At 40.8% G+C, this 19,929-nt stretch overlaps 1 protein-coding gene across 5 annotated transcripts in view; it reads right to left on the reverse strand.

Annotated features, from left to right (window-relative positions):
• Positions 1–19,929, reverse strand: part of Unc13c (unc-13 homolog C) — a 449,289-nt gene that overhangs the window by 411,419 nt on the left and 17,941 nt on the right. For all 5 annotated transcript variants that reach the window (XM_005073734.3, XM_040739669.1, XM_040739671.1 and 2 more), the window contains exon 2: positions 1,444–4,665. In XM_005073734.3, the coding sequence (XP_005073791.1) occupies positions 1,444–4,408 (2,965 nt within the window). In that variant the 5' untranslated portion in view covers positions 4,409–4,665. The remainder of the gene's footprint in view (positions 1–1,443; positions 4,666–19,929) is intronic.

Genomic DNA, 19,929 nt, shown 5'->3' on the forward strand with positions numbered 1-19,929 from the left:
TTTCCAGATTCTATCTAAAAAATCTGTCAGCTGAATGTCACTGACTAGGATTTCCACCAAGCCTTAGTTTGATGGTGATATTATTATTGTAATTTAGTTATATATGCATAACAACAACATTAGAGTTGTTGTTCTGCATTTTCAATTCAGTTCTGAGTAGTTAAGAGTTGTTTATTCTAAACCATTACAAAGTCACTATACCCAATTGTCACACCCTAGACTTCTCTCCTTTAAGTACAAAGGCTGAATTATTTCCTATGGATTAGAGTTTTGGAGGAGAAAGAGCTAATTGTCTTAGGTCTTGTACCATTTGATGATAAGATTGCTGCTGACTAAGCATCATGCCCTTTCGGTGAGAAAGTAGGAGTTAGGAGTTTGTGATGGCAAGGAAGCCACAATAAGTTACCAACTGTATAAAGTATTCTATAATAGAATTTGGGATAGCAGATTAATACTTGATTATATCTACATATGCCTTTAGAAAATATCATATAGAACAAATATTTTGGTGAAATATGTCACCACTGTAATCTGAGAACACATGAAAATATCAAACTGCTTTAAAATGAGATTTTAAAATACTATCCCAAGATACTATAGGTATGCAAATAAAATAAAATGTAAAGAATTGAGGTGAGTATAAATGAGGTTTAGTTAATAAACAAAATCAATGAACTCATATCTATCCACAGCTACTAAATTCCACATCCAAAATTGTTCCTCTGGGAAATTAAAGAAAATAGATCAGTTCTTCTCGTTTTCAATATAGAGAAGCAACTTCTAAACCACTCCTGAGAAACTCCCCCACTCTGACTTCTTGCTAACACAAAGAAGGACTTTTGTCTGCTCTAGGTGTCCTGGGCTCCTGGCTCTATTGCATTTTTTCAGCTTATTTAGTCTGCATAAGGGAAGTTGGCAATCATCCACAGCCCTGGCTGAGATTTGCTGTGCAGACCCAGCTTTTCCCACCATCAAGCTCCAAACTGTAACTCTACAAAGGAATGCTTATATTTGACCATCTAGTTTCTCTAAAATTTTAAAATGAAATAGTTCTTTCTCCTTATCCTTGTGAACCTAGTGGAACCAGAGCATGGTTTCCAGGCTGTTTAGTCAAGAGCCTGTCTGTCATGTGTTGTGCCCCATCTCCCCTGCTGCTCCTCTGGTGAATCTTGAACCTAACCCAAGAACTTTGATCCACCATGCACAGGGCTAGGGTTGGGCTCATTTCAATATAAAATGACTGAAATCTATTTTCACTTTCCTTGTGAATCCCACCTTGTTGAGAGAGCTACCTGAACATATGAAACTCTTCTCAGGACACATACACACAAATTCACTCTAGGTAAATTCCTTCTCCCAGGAAAACCTAGACCATCCTACACAACAGTACCAGTAAGTGTTGAGACACAGTAAGCACATAACTTAGCATTTAAACTTGAGTACCTCCAGCCAGGATCTTCTCTTCCAGCTCTTCCATCTGCTTCTTATAGGCCCTTAGAGCTGCTTCTTTGAAGGAGGGCCGGATTCTCTTTGGCTTCATGATCTCTGGTGGCTCTACAGGGAGGTTTTGGTTTTCATCTTCTGCTAATTCCATGTCAACAGCTGGTTCATTTAAGGTTTCCAGTTCTCCCTCACTAATGATGTCATCTGCCTGTCCGTCATAGCCCTCATCTTGTGGGGTCTCATAAGGAGTTTCGTAGGAAGGGTGGTCATAGTCTTTCATGTGTTCATCTACTTCAGTGACACTAGTCCTGTTTTCTAGCTTAGCTAGGACTTGCTCCATCACTTCAACATAATCTGTCTCACTGTCAGCCACTGGCTCACTGTAGTCCTCCTCTTCCTCAGCTTTGTAGTAATAGGGTTCTGTGTAGATATCGGAGTCAAGGGTGGTACTTGACTCATTTGCAGTGGATTGGGAGAGTGTCCGAAATCTCCCCATTAAGGAAGAACCGCTGTCCTCACATCCACTGAGACTCTGAGTGCTCTTGTTCCACACCACTTCCAGGGCTGACTTCGCCCTCTGAAGTGTGGATCCAAATTTGGGGAACTTGAAGGTCTTATCAGAAAGGTCAATGCTTAACCGACTGTGCCAGGACTTGGGCGGGGCACCCTCTGAGTCATCACTTTGCAATTCACTTTGACTTCTATACATCATAGATGGCTGGCTTTGGTTGGGGTATAGCTCATTAGAATTGGTTTCCTGATAAGAATCATATGGGCCAACCCACTGGCCTTGCGGTTCATTATCCAATCCAGGGCATGGAGAGGAGTTGTCATCCTGGGTTAAATCATAGCTTTCAGAGTCATCTTGCAGGTCACTGTGACACTTTCCCAGGTCATCTAGGTCTTTGCTGAAGATATCCAGCTGTTGGTCGGACAAACTATTGGTGTCATAGTCAAAAGGTTCCTGGGTAGATGAATCTAAACCAACATCAGCCACTTGCTCTGCTTGATTCCACTCCTTCCATGGAGACAGGTCCTCATGCAGTGACAGCTGGGAACCACTGTAATTGCTTCGGTCCCCAGATGCACACACCATGCTGTTACTCATACCACTGTCCACTGTTTCAGTGTTCTCAATTTCACTCTGTCCTTGCACTGCTGGAATACTCCCATCCAAACCCTGGTCCTGCGGACAGTGGTACAAGGCAGACATACCCTCCTGCTTCCTTTGCCAAAGTTCCCGGTCGGAAGAGGAAAGGAGGGAGCTCCCATTAGTTCTACAGAAAAACTGGCTTTCAGAAAAATCCTCTGAATAAGACTGACACAATTTGGAAAAATCTGATTCAGAACGACTAAGTTTAGGTGTGAAAAAGTCACTTTGTGAGTGCCAGAGTGGTGTGGCCTCCATGTAGTGAGTTGTTTGCTTTTCGGGGGTATTTGATGCCAGCAGTTGTGAGGGCCGTTTATCATAGTCTGATTTATGAGATGTTCTGTTGTGAGCAGCTTTGTTCTTAGAACGAGCGCTGTGTGACTTTGAGCTGGGCTTAGAAGTGTTTCCTTTTGCTGTAGAGTCTGCACAGCTGCTTCTGCTGACGTCAGACTCCAGCTCTCTATCACTGTCATTGGGTGACAGCCAACTGTTCTTCTTGGCTTTGGGCTCTGGCATGGATAACTTCATGTCCATGCTCTCATATGTCTGGGAAGAAGGTAATCCCCCTTTCTCTTTCCGTTCTCTGATGTCGTAAGTCAGAATATCTGTGGAGATCCCGATGCCTGTGCCCTTGAGTTTATATGATTTCTTTAAGACAGAATCCCTTTGCTGAGGGGTTTCGAAGTACACTAGGATGGGTCGAGGCTTTGCATTTGGGCAATCCCTTTGCTGTCCTATCCTCTGAGCAAATTCAATTTTAATAGAATTTGGTACATCTGAGAAACCCATTTTATCTGCAAGAATTTGGTACACCACACTTTCAATGTATTCGAGTCTTTCTTCGGGCACATTTAAAAATCTCAGGCTTACCTTACTCCCCATGTGGCCCAAGTGTTTAATGTAATCGTGGATGTCTCTAGTTTCCCTCCGAGCCTGGACAAAGCCAGTCCTCAGCTGTTCAATCTCACTCTGGACAACCTCCACGCTGCTGGAGATCTCATCAATGGAGTACTTGAGAGCATTCACGTGCCCTCGGAGTTCAGAAAGTTCTGTTTCAATCTGACTTATTCCTTGAAGCTCTTTAAAGATCATTTCCATGACATCGTGGGTTTGGCTAATGCAGCCAGAAGAGCTGAACCCTGGCTCCAAGACATTTGTCTTTGGGTTCCGGGCAGTTCTATCTAAAGATTTGCTTCTTATGCCCCAGGTTTTCTTCACGTTGCTCAACTCTGAGTCTGAGGAGACACACTCTTGGCTCTTCTTCCATTTCCTCAGTTTCCGTAAAGCGCCCAGTTTTAAGGTGTGGAGGGTGCGCTCCCCATCTGAGCTGCCCTCGGAGGGCGCCAAACTGCTGGAGCTCTTCCTGTTTCGTCTGACAGGCATGGTGTGTGTTGACTGGCCTGGGTTTTCTGTGATACTCCTTAGCTCAGTGAAGGATTCGGAGTAGGAGCTCTCAATGGAAGACAGCTCCTGCAGCGGGTCCTCATCACTGTTGGTCACAACTGTTTGCAGGCCATTGGCGATAGCAACCCGGTAACTGAATGTAGGTGACAGGGAGAAGTCTTTGTGGCCTTCGTTGTCTTCCACAGAGAAGTTACGAGTGGATGAGCACTTTGCAATCTTTTTCACGGTGCTTTTCAGGGCATTGGACAGTGTAGGGGGTTTAGTGTGGCCAGCAGTAGGAAAATCTTGGGTTTTTTTCTGAGGATGATTATCTTTCTTTTTTGTTGTATTTCCCAATTTCTTTGTAAACATTCCTTTGCAAAGCTTATGTAGATAAGCTAAAATCAAGCTCTTGAAGAGACTGGCCACCATGGAGAGCAATGAGCGTGAACTTTCTAATCCAAACAAGTGGACAAGGCACTGGGTTGGCAGTGTGCAAAGCCAAGGCTAACATCACTGTTCAGAGGTGCCATCAGCTGCTAGAAGGAGCCGCAAAGGCAGATGATGCCCCACCGGGAAGTCAAGGTTCTGTGGAATCCACCAGCCAAGCACCTCCTCTTGTAAAAGGCTTTCTTTTCTGGAACGGGCGTTTCATGGCTGTCTCATGTCCACCTAACTTCATGACGTGTCTATAAAGAAAGGAATGCTATAATGAGTACCAAAATCCAAGTGCCCATTCATCCCATTTCCAACATTTCCCAAGATATTTGTGATATTTGAAGTGTGCAAAATTGCAGAAGGGGCATGTGGTTCTCTGAGTTTTAAAAAAATGCATTCAATGGACATCAGCCCCTCCAAGACCCCAACCCCAGCGAGTCCAGCTTCAGGTGAGATTGGGTCTCCGGCGGGGACCGCCAGCCCATCACCCATCCCCCTTGATCTTCCGGGCTGCTCCTGGCATCCAGAAGACCCATCCACACAGGAAAGGCATCAGCCCCTCCAAGACCCCAACCCCAGCGAGCCCAGCTTCAGGTGAGATTGGGTCTCCGGCAGGACCCCCTGCCCATCACTCATCCCCTTGATCTTCCGGGCAGCTCCTGGCATCCAGAAGACACGCCCACACAGGAAAGACATCAGCCCCTCCAAGACCCCAACCCCAGTGAGTCCAGCTTCAGGAAAGACATGAGCTCTTCCAAGACCCCAACCCCAGCGAGTACAGCTTCAGGAGACCTGCCCACACAGCAAAGAAGTCAACAATTCCAAGACCCCAACCCCAGCGAGTCCAGCATCAGGAAAGACATCAGCCCTACCAGGACCCAAACTCCATGTCAGCATCCCCAGCTTCAGCTGCAGGAAGGAAGGAGACCAGTAGAGACGGAAAGACCTCACCAGCACCCACTGGAAGAAGAGATGGGAAGAAGACAGAATAAGAGATCACTCAGCAATAGAAACACCAACATGACCCCACCAGAATCCAGGGATCCAACACCAGCAAGACCCGAAAAGCACTACATAGACGAAGAAGAGGAGACAGACCTTAAAAATTATTTCATGAAGATGATGGAGACCCTCAAAGAAGAAACGAGGAAATCCCTTAAAGAAATAGAAGAAAAAACAAACAAAAAATCCATAAAATGGGGGAAAAAATTCAAGAAATAAACAAATCTCTCAAAGAATCTAAAGAGCACCAAGAAAAAACAACCAAAAAAATATAAAGAAACAACTCAAACAGTTGAAGGATTGAAAGCTGAAATAGAAACGATAAAGAAAACACAGAATGAAGGGATGCTGGAAATAGAAAAGCTGGGTAAACGATCAGGAACTACAGATGCAAGTATCACCAACAGAATACAAGAGATAGAAGAGAGAATCTCAGATGTTGAAGACTCATTAGAGGATATAGAGTCGTCAACCAAAGAAAATCTCAAAACCAACAAATCCTTAACACAAAATATCCAGGAAATATGGGACACCGTGAAGAAGTCAAACCTGAGAATAATAGGTATAGAAGAAGGTGAAGAAATTCAACTTAAAGGTACAGAAAACATATTCAACAAAATCATAGAAGAAAACTTCCCTAACCTAAAGAAAGATATGCCTATGAAAGTACAAGAATCTTACAGAACACCAAAAAGGCTCGACCAGAAAAAGAAGTCACCTCGCCATATAATAATCAAAACATCAAACCTACAGAGTAAAGAGAAAATATTAAGAGCAGCTAAAGAAAAAGGCCAAGTAACATACAAAGGCAGACCTATCCGAATTACACCTGACTTCTCAATGGAAACGATGAAAGCCAGAAGATCCTGGACAGATGTCCTACAAACGCTAAGGGAACAAGGATGCCAGCCCAGACTACTATATCCAGCAAAGCTCTCAATTACCATAGATGGAGAAAACAAAATATTCCATGACAGAGCCAGATTTAAACAATACGTATCCATTAATCCAGCTCTACAGAAAATGCTAGAAGGAAAACCTAGAGCCAAGGAAGATAACTACATTCACAAAGACACAGGCAATATATAATCACACTTTACAAAACACCAAAAGAAAAAGGGAGGAGAAACTACACAAAATAACTTCACTAACAATAAATCAAGCGCAAACAAGGATCACCAATCAATGGTCATTAATATCCCTCAATGTCAATGGCCTCAACTTGCCTATAAAAAGACACAGACTAGCAGAATGGATACAAAGACAGAACCCTTCCTTCTGCTGCATACAAGAAACACATCTCAACATCAAAGACAGACGTTACCTCAGAGTAAAGGGTGGGGAAAAGATCTTCCAATCAAACGGTCCCAAGAAACAAGCGGGTATAGCAATCCTAATATCTAACAAATTAGACTTCAAATTAAAATCAATCAAAAGAGATGAAGAAGGGCACTTCATATTCATCAAAGGAAAAATACATCAAGACGAAGTCTCAATTTTAAACATCTACGCCCCAAATACAAAGGCACCTACATTCATGAAAGAAACATTACTAAAGCTCAAAATGCACATAAAATCTCACACACTAATAGTAATAGACTTCAACACTCTGTTCTCACTGCTAGACAGGACCTCCAGACAGAAACTTAACAAAGAAACAAAAGAATTAATAGAAGTTATGGCCCAACTGGGTTTAACAGACATCTATAGAACATTCCACCCAAATACAAAGGGATATACCTTCTTCTCGGCACCACATGGAACCTTCTCTAAAATTGACCACATAATAGGAAACATAGCAAATCTCCACAGATACAAAAAAATTTGAATAACCCCCTGCACTTTGAGCACTGCTGAGAGGAAAGTTTATAGCACTAAGTGCCCACATGAAAAAACTGGAGAACAGTCATACTAGAGAATTAATAGCACAGCTGAATGTTCTAGAACAAAAAGAAGCAAACTCTCCCAGGAGGAGCAGACGCCAGGAAATAATCAAATTGAGGGCTGAAATCAATCAAGTAGAAACCAGAAAAACACTGAGAAGAATCAATGAAACAGAGAGTTGGTTCTTTGAGAAAATCAACAAAATAGATAAACCTCTGTCCAAACTAACCAAAAGACAGAGGGAGAGCATGCTAATTAACAAAATCAGGGATGAAAAAGAGGACATAACAACAGACTCTGAGGAAATCCAGAGAATCATCAGGGCATACTTTGAAAATCTGTACTCCACAAAATTTGAAAATTTAAAGGAAATGGACAATTTCCTGGATAGATATCACTTGCCAAAACTAAATCAAGAACAGATAAACAATCTACACAGACCTATAACCCATAATGAAATAGAAGCAGTCATCAAAAGTCTCCCAAACAAAAAAAGCCCAGGCCCAGATGGCTTCAGTGCAGAATTCTACCAGAAATTCAAAGAAGAGCTAATCCCAATACTCCTCAAAGTATTCCACACAATAGAAGCAGGAGGCTCACTGCCAAACTCTTTCTACGAGGCTACAATTACCTTGATACCCAAGCCACACAAAGACACAACTAAGAAAGAGAACTATAGACCAATTTCCCTCATGAACATTGATGCAAAAATACTCAATAAAATACTCGCAAACCGGATTCAAGAACACATCAGAAAAATCATCCACCATGATCAAGTAGGCTTCATCCCAGGAATGCAGGGATGGTTCAACATTAGAAAATCTATCAATGTAATCCACCATATTAATAATCTGCGAAAGAAAAACCACATAATCATCTCACTAGATGCTGAAAAAGCCTTTGACAAAATCCAGCACCCCTTCATGATAAAGGTCCTAGAGAGATCAGGGATAACAGGAACGTACCTGAATATAATAAAAGCAATATACAGTAAACCAACAGCTAACATCAAACTAAATGGAGAGAAACTCAAAGCAATTCCTCTAAAATCAGGAACAAGACAAGGCTGTCCACTCTCTCCATATCTCTTCAATATTGTACTTGAAGTTCTAGCTACAGCAATAAGACAACAAAAGGAGATAAAGGGGATACAAATAGGAAAAGAAGAAGTCAAACTTTCACTATTTGCAGATGATATGATAGCTTACATAAGTGACCCAAAAAACTCCGCAAGGTTACTCCTAGAGCTGATAAACACCTTCAGCAATGTGGCAGGATATAAGGTAAACTCAAAAAAATCAGTGGCCCTATTATATACAGATGATGAAGTGACTGAGAAAGAAATCAGAGAAACATCACCCTTTACAATAGTCAAAAACAGCATCAAATATCTGGGGATAATATTAACCAAGGAAGTTAAAGACCTGTATATCAAGAACTTTGTGTCTTTAAAGAAAGAAATCAAAGAAGATACCAGAAAATGGAAAGATCTCCCATGCTCTTGGATTGGTAGGATCAACATAATAAAAATGGCAATCTTGCCAAAAGCAGTCTACAGATTCAATGCAATCCCTATCAAAATTCCATCACAATTCTTCAAGGAACTAGAAAGAACATTAATCAACTTTATATGAAAAAACAAAAGGCCCAGGATAGCCAAAACATCCCTAAACAATAAAGGAACTTCAGGAGGCATCACCATACCTGACTTCAAGCTCTATTATAGAGCTATAGTCCTGAAAACAGCTTGGTATTGGCACAAAAATAGGCAGGTAGACCAATGGAACCGAATCGAAAGCCCTAATTTTAACCCACACACCTATGAACACTTGATTTTTGACAAAGAAGCTAAATCTGTACAATGGAAAAAAGAAAGCATCTTCAACAAATGGTGCTGGCACAACTGGGTACTGGTATGCAGAAGACTGCAGATAGATCCATGTTTATCGCCTTGTACAAAACTTAAGTCCAAATGGATCAAAGATCTCAACATAAATCCAGCCACACTAAAACTTTTAGAAGAGAAAGTGGGAGATACTCTTCAATGAGTTGCTACAGGAGACCACTTCCTAAACATAACACCAGTGGCACAGGCACTGAGATCGACAATTAACAAATGGGACCTTCTGAAACTAAAAAGCTTCTGTAAGGCAAAGGACACAGTCAAAAAGACAAAGGCAGGCCACAGAATGGGAAAAGATATTCACTAACCCTACATCTGACAGAGGGCTAATCTCCAAAATTTACAAAGAACTCAAGAAACAAGTCTCCAAAACACCAAAGGATCCAATTAAAAGGTGGGGTACAGAGCTAAATAGAGAATTCTCAGTAGAGGAGGCTAAAATGGCCAAGAGACACTTAAGAAAGTGCTCAACATCCTTAGCCATCAGGGAAATGCAAATCAAAACAACTCTGAGATACCATCTTACTCCTGTCAGAATGGCTAGAATCAAAAACACCGAAGACAATTTATGCTAGAGAGGATGTGGAGAGAGAGGAACACTCCTCCACTGCTGGTGGGAGTGCCGACTCATACAGCCTCTTTGGAAATCAGTATGGAGATTCCTCAGGAAAATGGGAATTAATCTACCACTAGAACCAGCAATTCCACTCTTAGGCATATATCCAAATGAGGCAAGTTCATACAACAAGGGCATCTGCTCCACTATGTTCATAGCAGCATTGTTTGTAATAGCCAGAACCTGGAAGCAACCTAGATGTCCCTCAACTGAAGAGTGGATAGAGAAAATGTGGTACATTTACACAATGGAGTATTACTCAGCAGGAAAAAACAATGGAATCTTGAAATTCTCAGGGAAATGGACAGCACTGGAAGAAACCATCCTGAGTGAGGTAACCCAGTCGCAAAAAGACAAACATGGTATGTACTCACTCATATATGGAATTTAGACATGGATCAGGATAGTGCCAGTCTGCACTTCCACTGATAGAGAGTCTGGCAAACAGGAAAGAACCTAAAAGATATGCATATATGCATAGTACCCAAGAGAAGAGGATTGAGACAAGATCCTCTGAATGGATGGGGAACACGGCGAGGGCTGGGGGGGAGTGGGACCTGGGAAGAAGAGAGGGGGTAAAGAGGAAGGGAGTTGGTCATGGGGGAACAGGAAGTTGAGTGGGTGGGGGTAGAATAGGGGGAAGAGTGAATCATAGGATCCAAGACAGATCAGGCACCAGAGTGACCTCGAGTGATCTAAAGGGATAACACCAAATGGCAAGCTAAGCAATAGTGGAGAGACCACCTCGAATGCGCATTCCTGATAATGAACTTGATGTCTATAACCATCCGGGAACCTTCATCCTGTGACTGATGGAAGCAGAGGCAAACACACAATTAATCACTGAACTGAACCCAAGGAACCCAGTGACAGAGAGAGAGGAGTGATGAGCAAATTGGCAAAGAATGGGCTGGCAAAACCAGCAGAGACAGCTGATCTGAACAGAGGAGAGCTCTTGGACCCCAGACCGACAGTGGGGAGGCCAGCATGGGACTGATCTGGACCCCCCAAATGTGAGTGTCAGTGAGAAGGCCTGGGCAACCTATGGGGCCCTGAGCTGTGGATCAGTGTCTATCCCTGGTATACAAACAGTCTTCGTGTGCCTATAGCACAAAGAGGGATGCTCTCTCAGCCTGGACTCTTAGGGGAGTGCCTGGACCCTACCCAGAGTAAAATGACAGACTCTAGATATCCCCTATGGGGAAGGATTTGGCAATAGGGTGGGACTGGGGGAAGGGGAGTGCGGGAGGAGGGGAGGGAGAGGGAACTGGGATTGACATGTAAAACAAGCTATTTAAAATTAAAATAAAAAAATGATTAAAAAAACATTAGAGTTTTCAATTGGATTCCATTGGTCTACCTGTCTATTTTTGTAACAATTCCAAGCTGTTTTCAGGAGTATAGCTCTATAATAAAACTTGAAGTCAGGAAAAAAAATGCATTCAATATGAATTATAATGCCCTTTTCTAAATTACTTTTTGCAATTTAAATAGTGACAGAAGGCAATAGATTACTTTTAAATGTTGATAAAATGACAATTTAAACATTGTTGTTATGCCATTCCTACTCGACTTCTTTTTCTAAACTCACATTTATTAACAACAATAAGGATCTAAATATATTCTTTCTACCCAAGACTCTCCAAATTCACCACATTTATATAATTTATGTTTGTTAAGACTTTTTCCATGCAGGAAGGACATTTTTGTAATAGAAACAAAGTCTTGCTGTTGTAGAAAATGATTTGGCATTCCTTAAACAAAGATTAAAATAATCAAAATTAATAAATATTTCCAATGACTAGTGAAAGCTAGGAGATCAGGAGAGTCCATGTAAACATCAAATGGACTCTCATGAGTTGAAACACATTTTAAGGTTGTATTATATTAAGCAGTGCAAAACAACTAAAAATAGTAAAACAACTAGAAATGCTAAAAGCAAAATGTAAAAATCCATGACTTTAAAAAGCAGAGCCACTTTAAACAAGTGGTAAAGCCTGCTGGCACATGGCTGAAAACTCATCTTTGGGATTTGTTAGGAATATCACCAGAGATGAATTTGCAAGGCACCAAATCAAATTGTACCCCAGGTGAAACAAGCATATAGATAATGAATAAACTAAGGACCAGAGTTCTTCCTGTAATTTGTTGATTGAAGTATGACTGACAGACAACCATGGCACATACATGACAGACTTTTTTCTCAGACAACAGGAAGAAAAAGTTTTTATTCAGAGCCACCGACTGCATGGTATACTGATAGACACTCAAAAAATTTGTAGGATATTTTATCATTGAAATATATCCCAGAATAGCAGTAACACCAAAGCCTTTGCTGGTTTTGAAGAATGTTTTGGGGTAGACAAGCAGCCTACATAATTCACTAATGTATATGTCATAATCTTCATGTTGTTTTGGAGTCTACTGGCTCTTATTCTGTCTCCTTTCACTTGGAAATCTGCCAGTCTCACTTCAGTCAGGCTCCACAGGAACTTGGGAATACACACTGTGGCAGAAAGCCAAGCTTCTCAAGGGAAGGGGTATGTGACTGAGGAAGGCAGAAGAACAGATGCAGAAAAGAGGCTAAAAATTCCCAAGCCTTACAATACACCTGCCCAAGACTTATAGGACTCCCGCCTTGAAAATACAGGTGCTCTTCTCTGAGACGATTTTTGACTCATTCATAATTACAAGCCAGGATTCATTTTCTATTAATAAATGGTGCTGAGCAGTTGACTCCTGAATTAAGTGTGTTAAAAAAACTTTATTATGCATATCTGTGATCTCTCCTTATAAAGATAAGACTTTGGAAAATTAAGCTATACTTGGGTAAATGAATCATTTTCAATGAGTTTTGGTAGAATGAAGTGTTCTACCAATTTCTTCAGTCTAAAGTATCGTTTACTAAGCCCACATGTGGATGTCTGTGTTTTGATGAAATAAAAGCAGTGATTCTGTGAATGTGTCTGATGTTCTCACATTTGGTCTGCATGACCTTCATTGCTAGTTCCAAATTGTCATTATGGGTGAGACTATTTAGAAGTACTATCCAAATGGAAGCCCTGTCCCACTAGACTTGACTCAAGAGCACGTGTCTATAACTGTCTGGAGGACCCACTTTACTCTGTACTCAACACACAGAGAATGACTTGGTTGCTATAGCTTTACATTTGTCTATACCTCAGTAATTCAATGCTCTGAGGGCTCAGACCGACATGGTTTAATTGATTGATGAACACAAAGCTTACATAATTGCATGGTGGAATAATAGGAAGTAGAACTTGGTAAGAGGAAGCAGGTCAGTGGGGAATTTAATTTTGGTAACCATATGGTACTCTGGCTCCAAGTGTCATTTCCTGGCAGTCATGATGTGACCACCATCCTCCTCCTTTAGCTCCCACCTCCATTATCTCATGCCTCACTACAAGCCTAGAAACAGAGGCAAGTGATCATATACTAAACCTCTAATGCTTCCTTCATCCAGGTGTTGATGTCAGATATTCTCCCAGGGGTACAAAATCTAATGTATCTTCCCAACATTAAATTGTCTCTTCTTTCAAACACAAACTTTATCCCAAATCAACACATTTCATATATGGAAATCCTTCTACTGAAATCATCCTGTTGATCTTGGGAGCATATTGCCCCAACAGAATTCAAGGGACAGCAGATTGCTGATGACTGTATTTTTGATTCAGTATTGTGAGTTTTTCTAAGCTTCTCTTTTGCCCCCAGTTCCTTACCGTTCTACCACAGCTCTTGTGAATATCTATAAAATGCCCATTTATCTTAGACCTATAAAAGTTCAGCTTCAGTCTGGTTAGCCTTGGATTTTGGCACTTTGTCCTCTGTGCTCCTACAGTAACTTGAATATATCTCCATTAAGAAAGTCACACCAAAGCTGGGCTTGGTGGCTCACACCTTTAATCCCAGCACTCGGGAAACAGAGACAGGCAGATCTTTGTGAGCTTGAGACCAACCTGGTCTACTAGAGCTAGTTCCAGGACAGTCTCCAAAAGCCACAGAGAAACCCTGTCTCAAGAAACAAAAACAAAAATAAAAACAGAAAGTCTCACAATAACCATTTACATGAAATATTTTACCTATGTATCTTTTCAATTTGATTGTGAACTGCTGACAAGTAAGGGACATGTTCTATTTAGCCTTAAGTATTCATATTGCTTGCCACATCATACTTCCCCAATACATACCAGTTAAATGAATGAATATTTAAGCAGAAGAACACATTCACTAATAAAAAAAACTCATAAGTTGAATAGCAAAGGTTCAAAGAAAGCAGAAGTTTGTGAGCTTGACCCAAACAATCCAGAGACGATGCAATGTGAAATATGCTCATGGTGAATGGTGCCTATAATTCCAGAATATGGAAGGATGAGGCAGGAGAATCATTGTATGAAGCCAGGCTGTGGTACATAGGGAGGTCCTCAGGGAAAGCCTGGAACAAAGTGATAATCTGTCTCAAAAACAAAAGCATCCTGATGGCTTCAGAGTCAGTGGTTTGGTTTATCAGTACAAAATGTGATATCTATATTATCTACTCTTAGGTCTAGGGGACATTTTCGAAGGTGGAGTAACAGGACTACAAGCAGGAACATCAGGAGAGAACTAAGAAATGTTGTCTTCTGGATGTAATATGGTTGTTTCAAACATGAACACACAGCCGCTGTGAATTTTAGCACAAGAATGCCATGAGTGTGTGTGTGTGTGTGTGCGTGTGTGCGTGTGCGTGTGTGTGAGTGCGCACATACACACACACACACACACACACACACACAAACACAGACTTGAAAGCAGGAGAGGGACTAGATTAGGAAGAATTGGGGCAGTCAGTGTTAATGGGAGGGCAATGAGATAATGGGGTGTTTGAAAACATTATATTGTACACAAGTGAGAAACGGTTAAAAATTTAAAACGAATTTCAAAAAGCAACCGATATAATAACAAAAATCAAAAACAAAAACAAAAAACAAAAAACTTTGAGTTGAAGCACAAGTACCAGAGGCACACTGGCTACGTCCAAAGATGGAAGAGTGTTCCCCTTTGCCTGAGAGAATTGCTTATTACAGGGAGAAGCAGGTAGAGAAACCAAGCCAGGATCTTGACAGTCTTCAATGTAGGTTAAGTTGCACTTGGTGAGGAGGCACTAATTGTCAATTGCTTCCTGACTGCCCTGGATACACATTTCCTGCATGGTAATCCCAGATTAGATACCCCTCTATGTGATCCTGAGAAAGTGGCCAGTCTTCTCCTCTGCCTGAACTCGTGCATTTAGGACACTGGTATAGAAACACTATCTCTCAGGAAACCATAAGGTTTAAATGAACTACCACATGCAGAGTTCTTACAATGGTATCTTAACACATAGCCCAGTCCAGAAAATCTTAGATGCTGTCAGGACAGAGGAGAAGGGTAGAGACAAGACAGCAGAAGCAAATAGATTACACAGGGTATCCAAGGAGACCGGACTTCAGACACCTTCTAAGTTAAAGGATGAGATGAAGGAAACAGACACTCTAGTTGATAGTTGAGCAAATGGAAGGAACTCCTTACAACTTCTTCAGCCACAGTGTCCATTACTGGTTCCTGAGATTTCACCTTCCCAGTTACTAGGTCCTCTCCCTCATTTTCTTCTGTCACAGTCACATCACAAACCACAGCCGCTTCAGCAACAGTCCTGTTGAATCCTAGAATTAACCGTGATTCTCATTTGAGACACTCGATCAGGTTAGGAAAGAAAGCTGATGTGTAATGGCCATGTGTTACACTCCAGAAACTTAGACGATCACAATAATCCACACTAAATACACTTTGAAGCTAATATGAACAGCACCTGTGGTTCTGACCAGCCCTTAGAATCTACACACAAACACAAACATACATACTTACATACACACACTCTGTTCTACAGTTTATCCATAATAAGATGCCATTTTTGATCAGGACAAAAATCAACAGAGGGAGAGGGAAGCTGGGGTCTGAGAATAGAGCCAAAATGTAGTCATCTATTTCTCAATTATTGCTATTTAATAGTTCCCCTATAGTCTCTGCCTTTGTCATGTTTAATTTCACAGCACACATCATATTACATAATGAAATTTGGGAGTAAGAATTAATATTCAGGGAGGCAAACCTTGAAGATTAAAACACAGGACTGTTGCTGTGAGAAGTCTTAATTATAACATTTAATTATTACTTACTGTATACCACCCACTATAAGTTTATTTTTCATCTTTATATTATTTGTATTAAAGAATCTGAGGTGTTGAGCTTTGGGAAATTTGTGCTAGACCATCCAATTAATAAACAATATCCTCTTTGGCTCTGAGCCCAAGATTTGGATTAAGATATGAAAACTCCGAAACTAGCTGTAATGATTAATAAGAAATTATTTTTTCGTTAACAAATTCATTTCATAAGAGTACTGTTTAATGCGATTCAAGTTGGATAATCCTAGGGGACTAAAAAAGTTAATCAACATTTTAAGAAAGAGCAATTCACTGTTAGATTATTACCTGGAGTTGAAGCATTTTCAGGTCAAGGCATGATTTTATGGTTCTTACCAAAAGCATTCAAGTCAGAGAGCTGAGAATTCAGAGTTAACTTTCATAGGAGAGAGGAGAGACAAAGAGCTGGAGCCAGTCATAATGGAGACCAGCTGCTTGCCCAAACCCCAGTCTCTGGGCTTGCTGAGTATGAGGCTGATTCAACTCTGACTTTTACTCTGGTCTGGGAGCCCCAAGCATATCACCTGACTTTCAGATGTTCTATTTACTATCCTATTACCTGCTTAATTCTAGATGGATACGTTGGACTTATTCATCCACAACATTTATTATTTTAAATTTTAATATTTATTACTTTTTGTATATGGGCATTTTGCCTGCATGCATATATGTATACCATATGTATGCAGTGCCTGCCATAGTCAAAAGAGGGTATTGAAATCCCTGGAACTGGAGTTACAGATGGTGATGAGCTGCCATGTAGATGCTGGGAAGCAAACTGCAGAATCTCTGCTGCCTACTGAGTCATCTCTCCAGTCGACTGACCTTTCTTCTGCATTGACTTTACCTTAGGCACACTCTACTGAAATTAATATTGCAGTGAATCCCTACAGCAACATAGCAAGAAAGCCTCTGCTTCCCTCTATAATAATACCCTGATAGTAAAGACCATACACTGAATGTTATGATCACTTTAAAACAATTTTTCCTGGCTGAGGATGTAATTGGCCAGTAAAGTGCTTGCTGTCCTAGGCTGGAGGACCTGAGCTTGGATCTCCAAAACCCACATGAAAAAGTCAAGGATGGTGGTGAGCTCTTGTAATCCCAAAGCTGGAGAGGTGGAGAGAAGCAGACTCTCTTCCTAAGGCTTACTAGCTAGCAAGCCTAACAAAACTGCTGAGTTCTGGGTGAAAGGGAGAGTTCTTGTTTCAAAGAAAAAAGATAGTAACTGAAATATTCAATGGTGCCATACATGGTAGCTCACACCTGTAATCCCAGCACCTTAGAGTCTAATGCAGGATGTTCACTATGATTTCAAGAGCAGTAAGTCTATGCTGCACAGTGAAACTTGGTCTCAAAATTATTCTAAATAAAAATATTAGTGACAGAAAAATAGTTTACCAAATACCTGTTTGACATTAAAGTTTGGGGGTGATTCAGAAAGTAACTGATTCAAAGGCACTTCTTGTATGATGGAAAGGCAGAGTTGAGGAGACTTTTACAAAGTCCATCTGAAAGAGAAAGCTCCATGAAGAGGCGCCATTAGCCAGTGTGTTGTCCAAGTAACTTTGTAAGTAGGGTTCTCGAAGCACTACAGAGGAGGAAAACTGGATATCTGCAGATGCAAAGGTGAGCTAGCACTATTCATAGCCAAAAAAAGAGCCACATGGGTTGAATAGAGAGGAAGTAGATCTTGGATAAGTTGGGGCAAGACAAATGATGAACAAATAGGACAGAATCAAAGATCAAATGCTCAAATAGTCTAGAAGGTTTTACACAGTTGATAAAGATTTATATGTGTTAAAAAACACATAAGAATTGGCAAAAGTGTGTATGTGTATAATGTGACAAAGGTTCGGAGATAACCACGCCAAGAACATAAATTACTATACTGTGGCTTATGTTAAAGTCCCCAAGGCCCATGTGTTACAGGGTTGATTCCTGGGTTAACACTACTGAAAAGGGTGATAAACAGTAGAGGGTCATTCAGTATGTGGTTTTGAATAGAATTATGAAGCCTAGTATCTTCCTCTGTCATTGTCCCCTGTGTTTCTCTGTGTTGCCCTGACAGAAAACACTTTCTCATAGGCCCAAAGCCAAGGGAACAGCTGACATAGACTGAAATAGCCATAAGATACAAGCCAAAAAAGTTCTTTTCTCTTTATAAACTTGACTACTTCAATTGTTTTGCTAGTGCAACAGAAACTTTGATAACCCTCACTGTATCAAAAATTTAAGGAAGTTAATATGGTTTTGTGTTTTCCAAAAAACAGAATCAATAATGGAATAAATACTAAAATGATTAACAAGAATGGGATTAGAAGGATGTGACAGCTCATTTTAATCACCAACATCACACAATCTAGAATCACCTGGTAGAGAGGACCATTGAGGGATTGTCTGGATCAGGGTGTCCTGTGGGCATGTCTGTGAGGGAATATCTTGATTGTTAACTGGTTTAGGCAGACCTGCCCACTGTGGGTGGCACCCATGCTTAGGCAGGAGATCCTGAACTCATCTAAGAGTAGAGAAAGCAAGCTAAGCACTAGGCTTAACACACATTGATTCTACCTCTGCTCTCAGATGTGATGTGACTCTCTGCCTTTAGCTCCTGCCTTGATTTCCCTGCAATCATGGCTGTAACTGAAGATTGTAAGCCAGATAAACCCTTTGTACTCTAAGATTTTTGTCAGGATATTTTATCACAGCAACGAAAAATGATACTAGGATAATGAGTTACACTAAATGAAGATCTAAAAATAAATAAATCCATTTAATCATCACCACAGGCTTCTGCATTTGGCTCTTATGTGGCTTCCTAAGGGGCCTCTCACCTCCCCCTGTGCAACTCTGGATGTGGCCTGTTCTATATTAAAAATAAGAATCTTAAATTTTAATGAATGTTGCACAGCACAGAACTTAAAGGCTTGCGTAATTACATTGTCCCCTCCTGGTTTCCTCTTTAGAGTATTAAGTCCACTGTAATTCTCTTCACAAAAAGGAGCTTCAGCTGATTCTGATTCTTGAATGAAAACCAAATATTTATGCTTCAAAGAACTCAAGCAAAAGTGGGTGTGCCTCCCATTGCTAAAAATTAAATTAGTGTCACTACACAAAGTGACAATTTCATCATTTTTTCTAAATTACAAGATGCTTTTAAAGTAAATCCCAAAAGACATCATTTCAAAAGGCCTAATAGCAAGACATCCTTTAAATTTTTCAGTAAAGATACTAGATTTTATATAAGATAGTTAATACAAGTCCCTGATGAAGAATTCAAGCATTCAATTCAGGTGTTTGAGAGTTGGTGATACTCTTATTATAGATAACTCAGATATACATGCAAAGTCTCTTTAGTTCAAAACTAAGTCACACTCAACCAGTTTTTGCCTCAAAGATACCTGAGAATAACCACAGCAAACACAATATTTTTCACTAGGGACCACAACCTGATATACTCCTAAACATGCCATATCAACAAAGGCATATGTGACTACTTTTGAGTAAATTTTTCTGCTTTTGAAGGAAGCATAGACAAATTACATCATTAAGAATGGAAACATGCCCTCCAAGACCCCAACCCCAGCTAGTCCAGCTTCAGGTGAGATTGGGTCTCCGGCGGGAACGCCCGCCCATCACCCATCCCCCTGGATCTTCGGGGCCCAGCTTCCAGCATCCAGAAGACCCGCCCACACAGGAAAGACATCAGCCCCTCCAAGACCCCGACCCAAGCTAGTCCAACTTCAGGTGAGATTGGGTCTCTTCAAGAGTTGGTACAGAAGACCACTTCCTAAATATAACACCAGTGGCACAGGCACTGAGATCGACAATTAACAAATGGGACCTTCTGAAACTAAAAAGCTTC

This window comes from Mesocricetus auratus, unplaced genomic scaffold (assembly GCF_017639785.1).
Source record: "Mesocricetus auratus isolate SY011 unplaced genomic scaffold, BCM_Maur_2.0 Super-Scaffold_100691, whole genome shotgun sequence".
Lineage (NCBI taxonomy): Eukaryota > Metazoa > Chordata > Mammalia > Rodentia > Cricetidae > Mesocricetus > Mesocricetus auratus.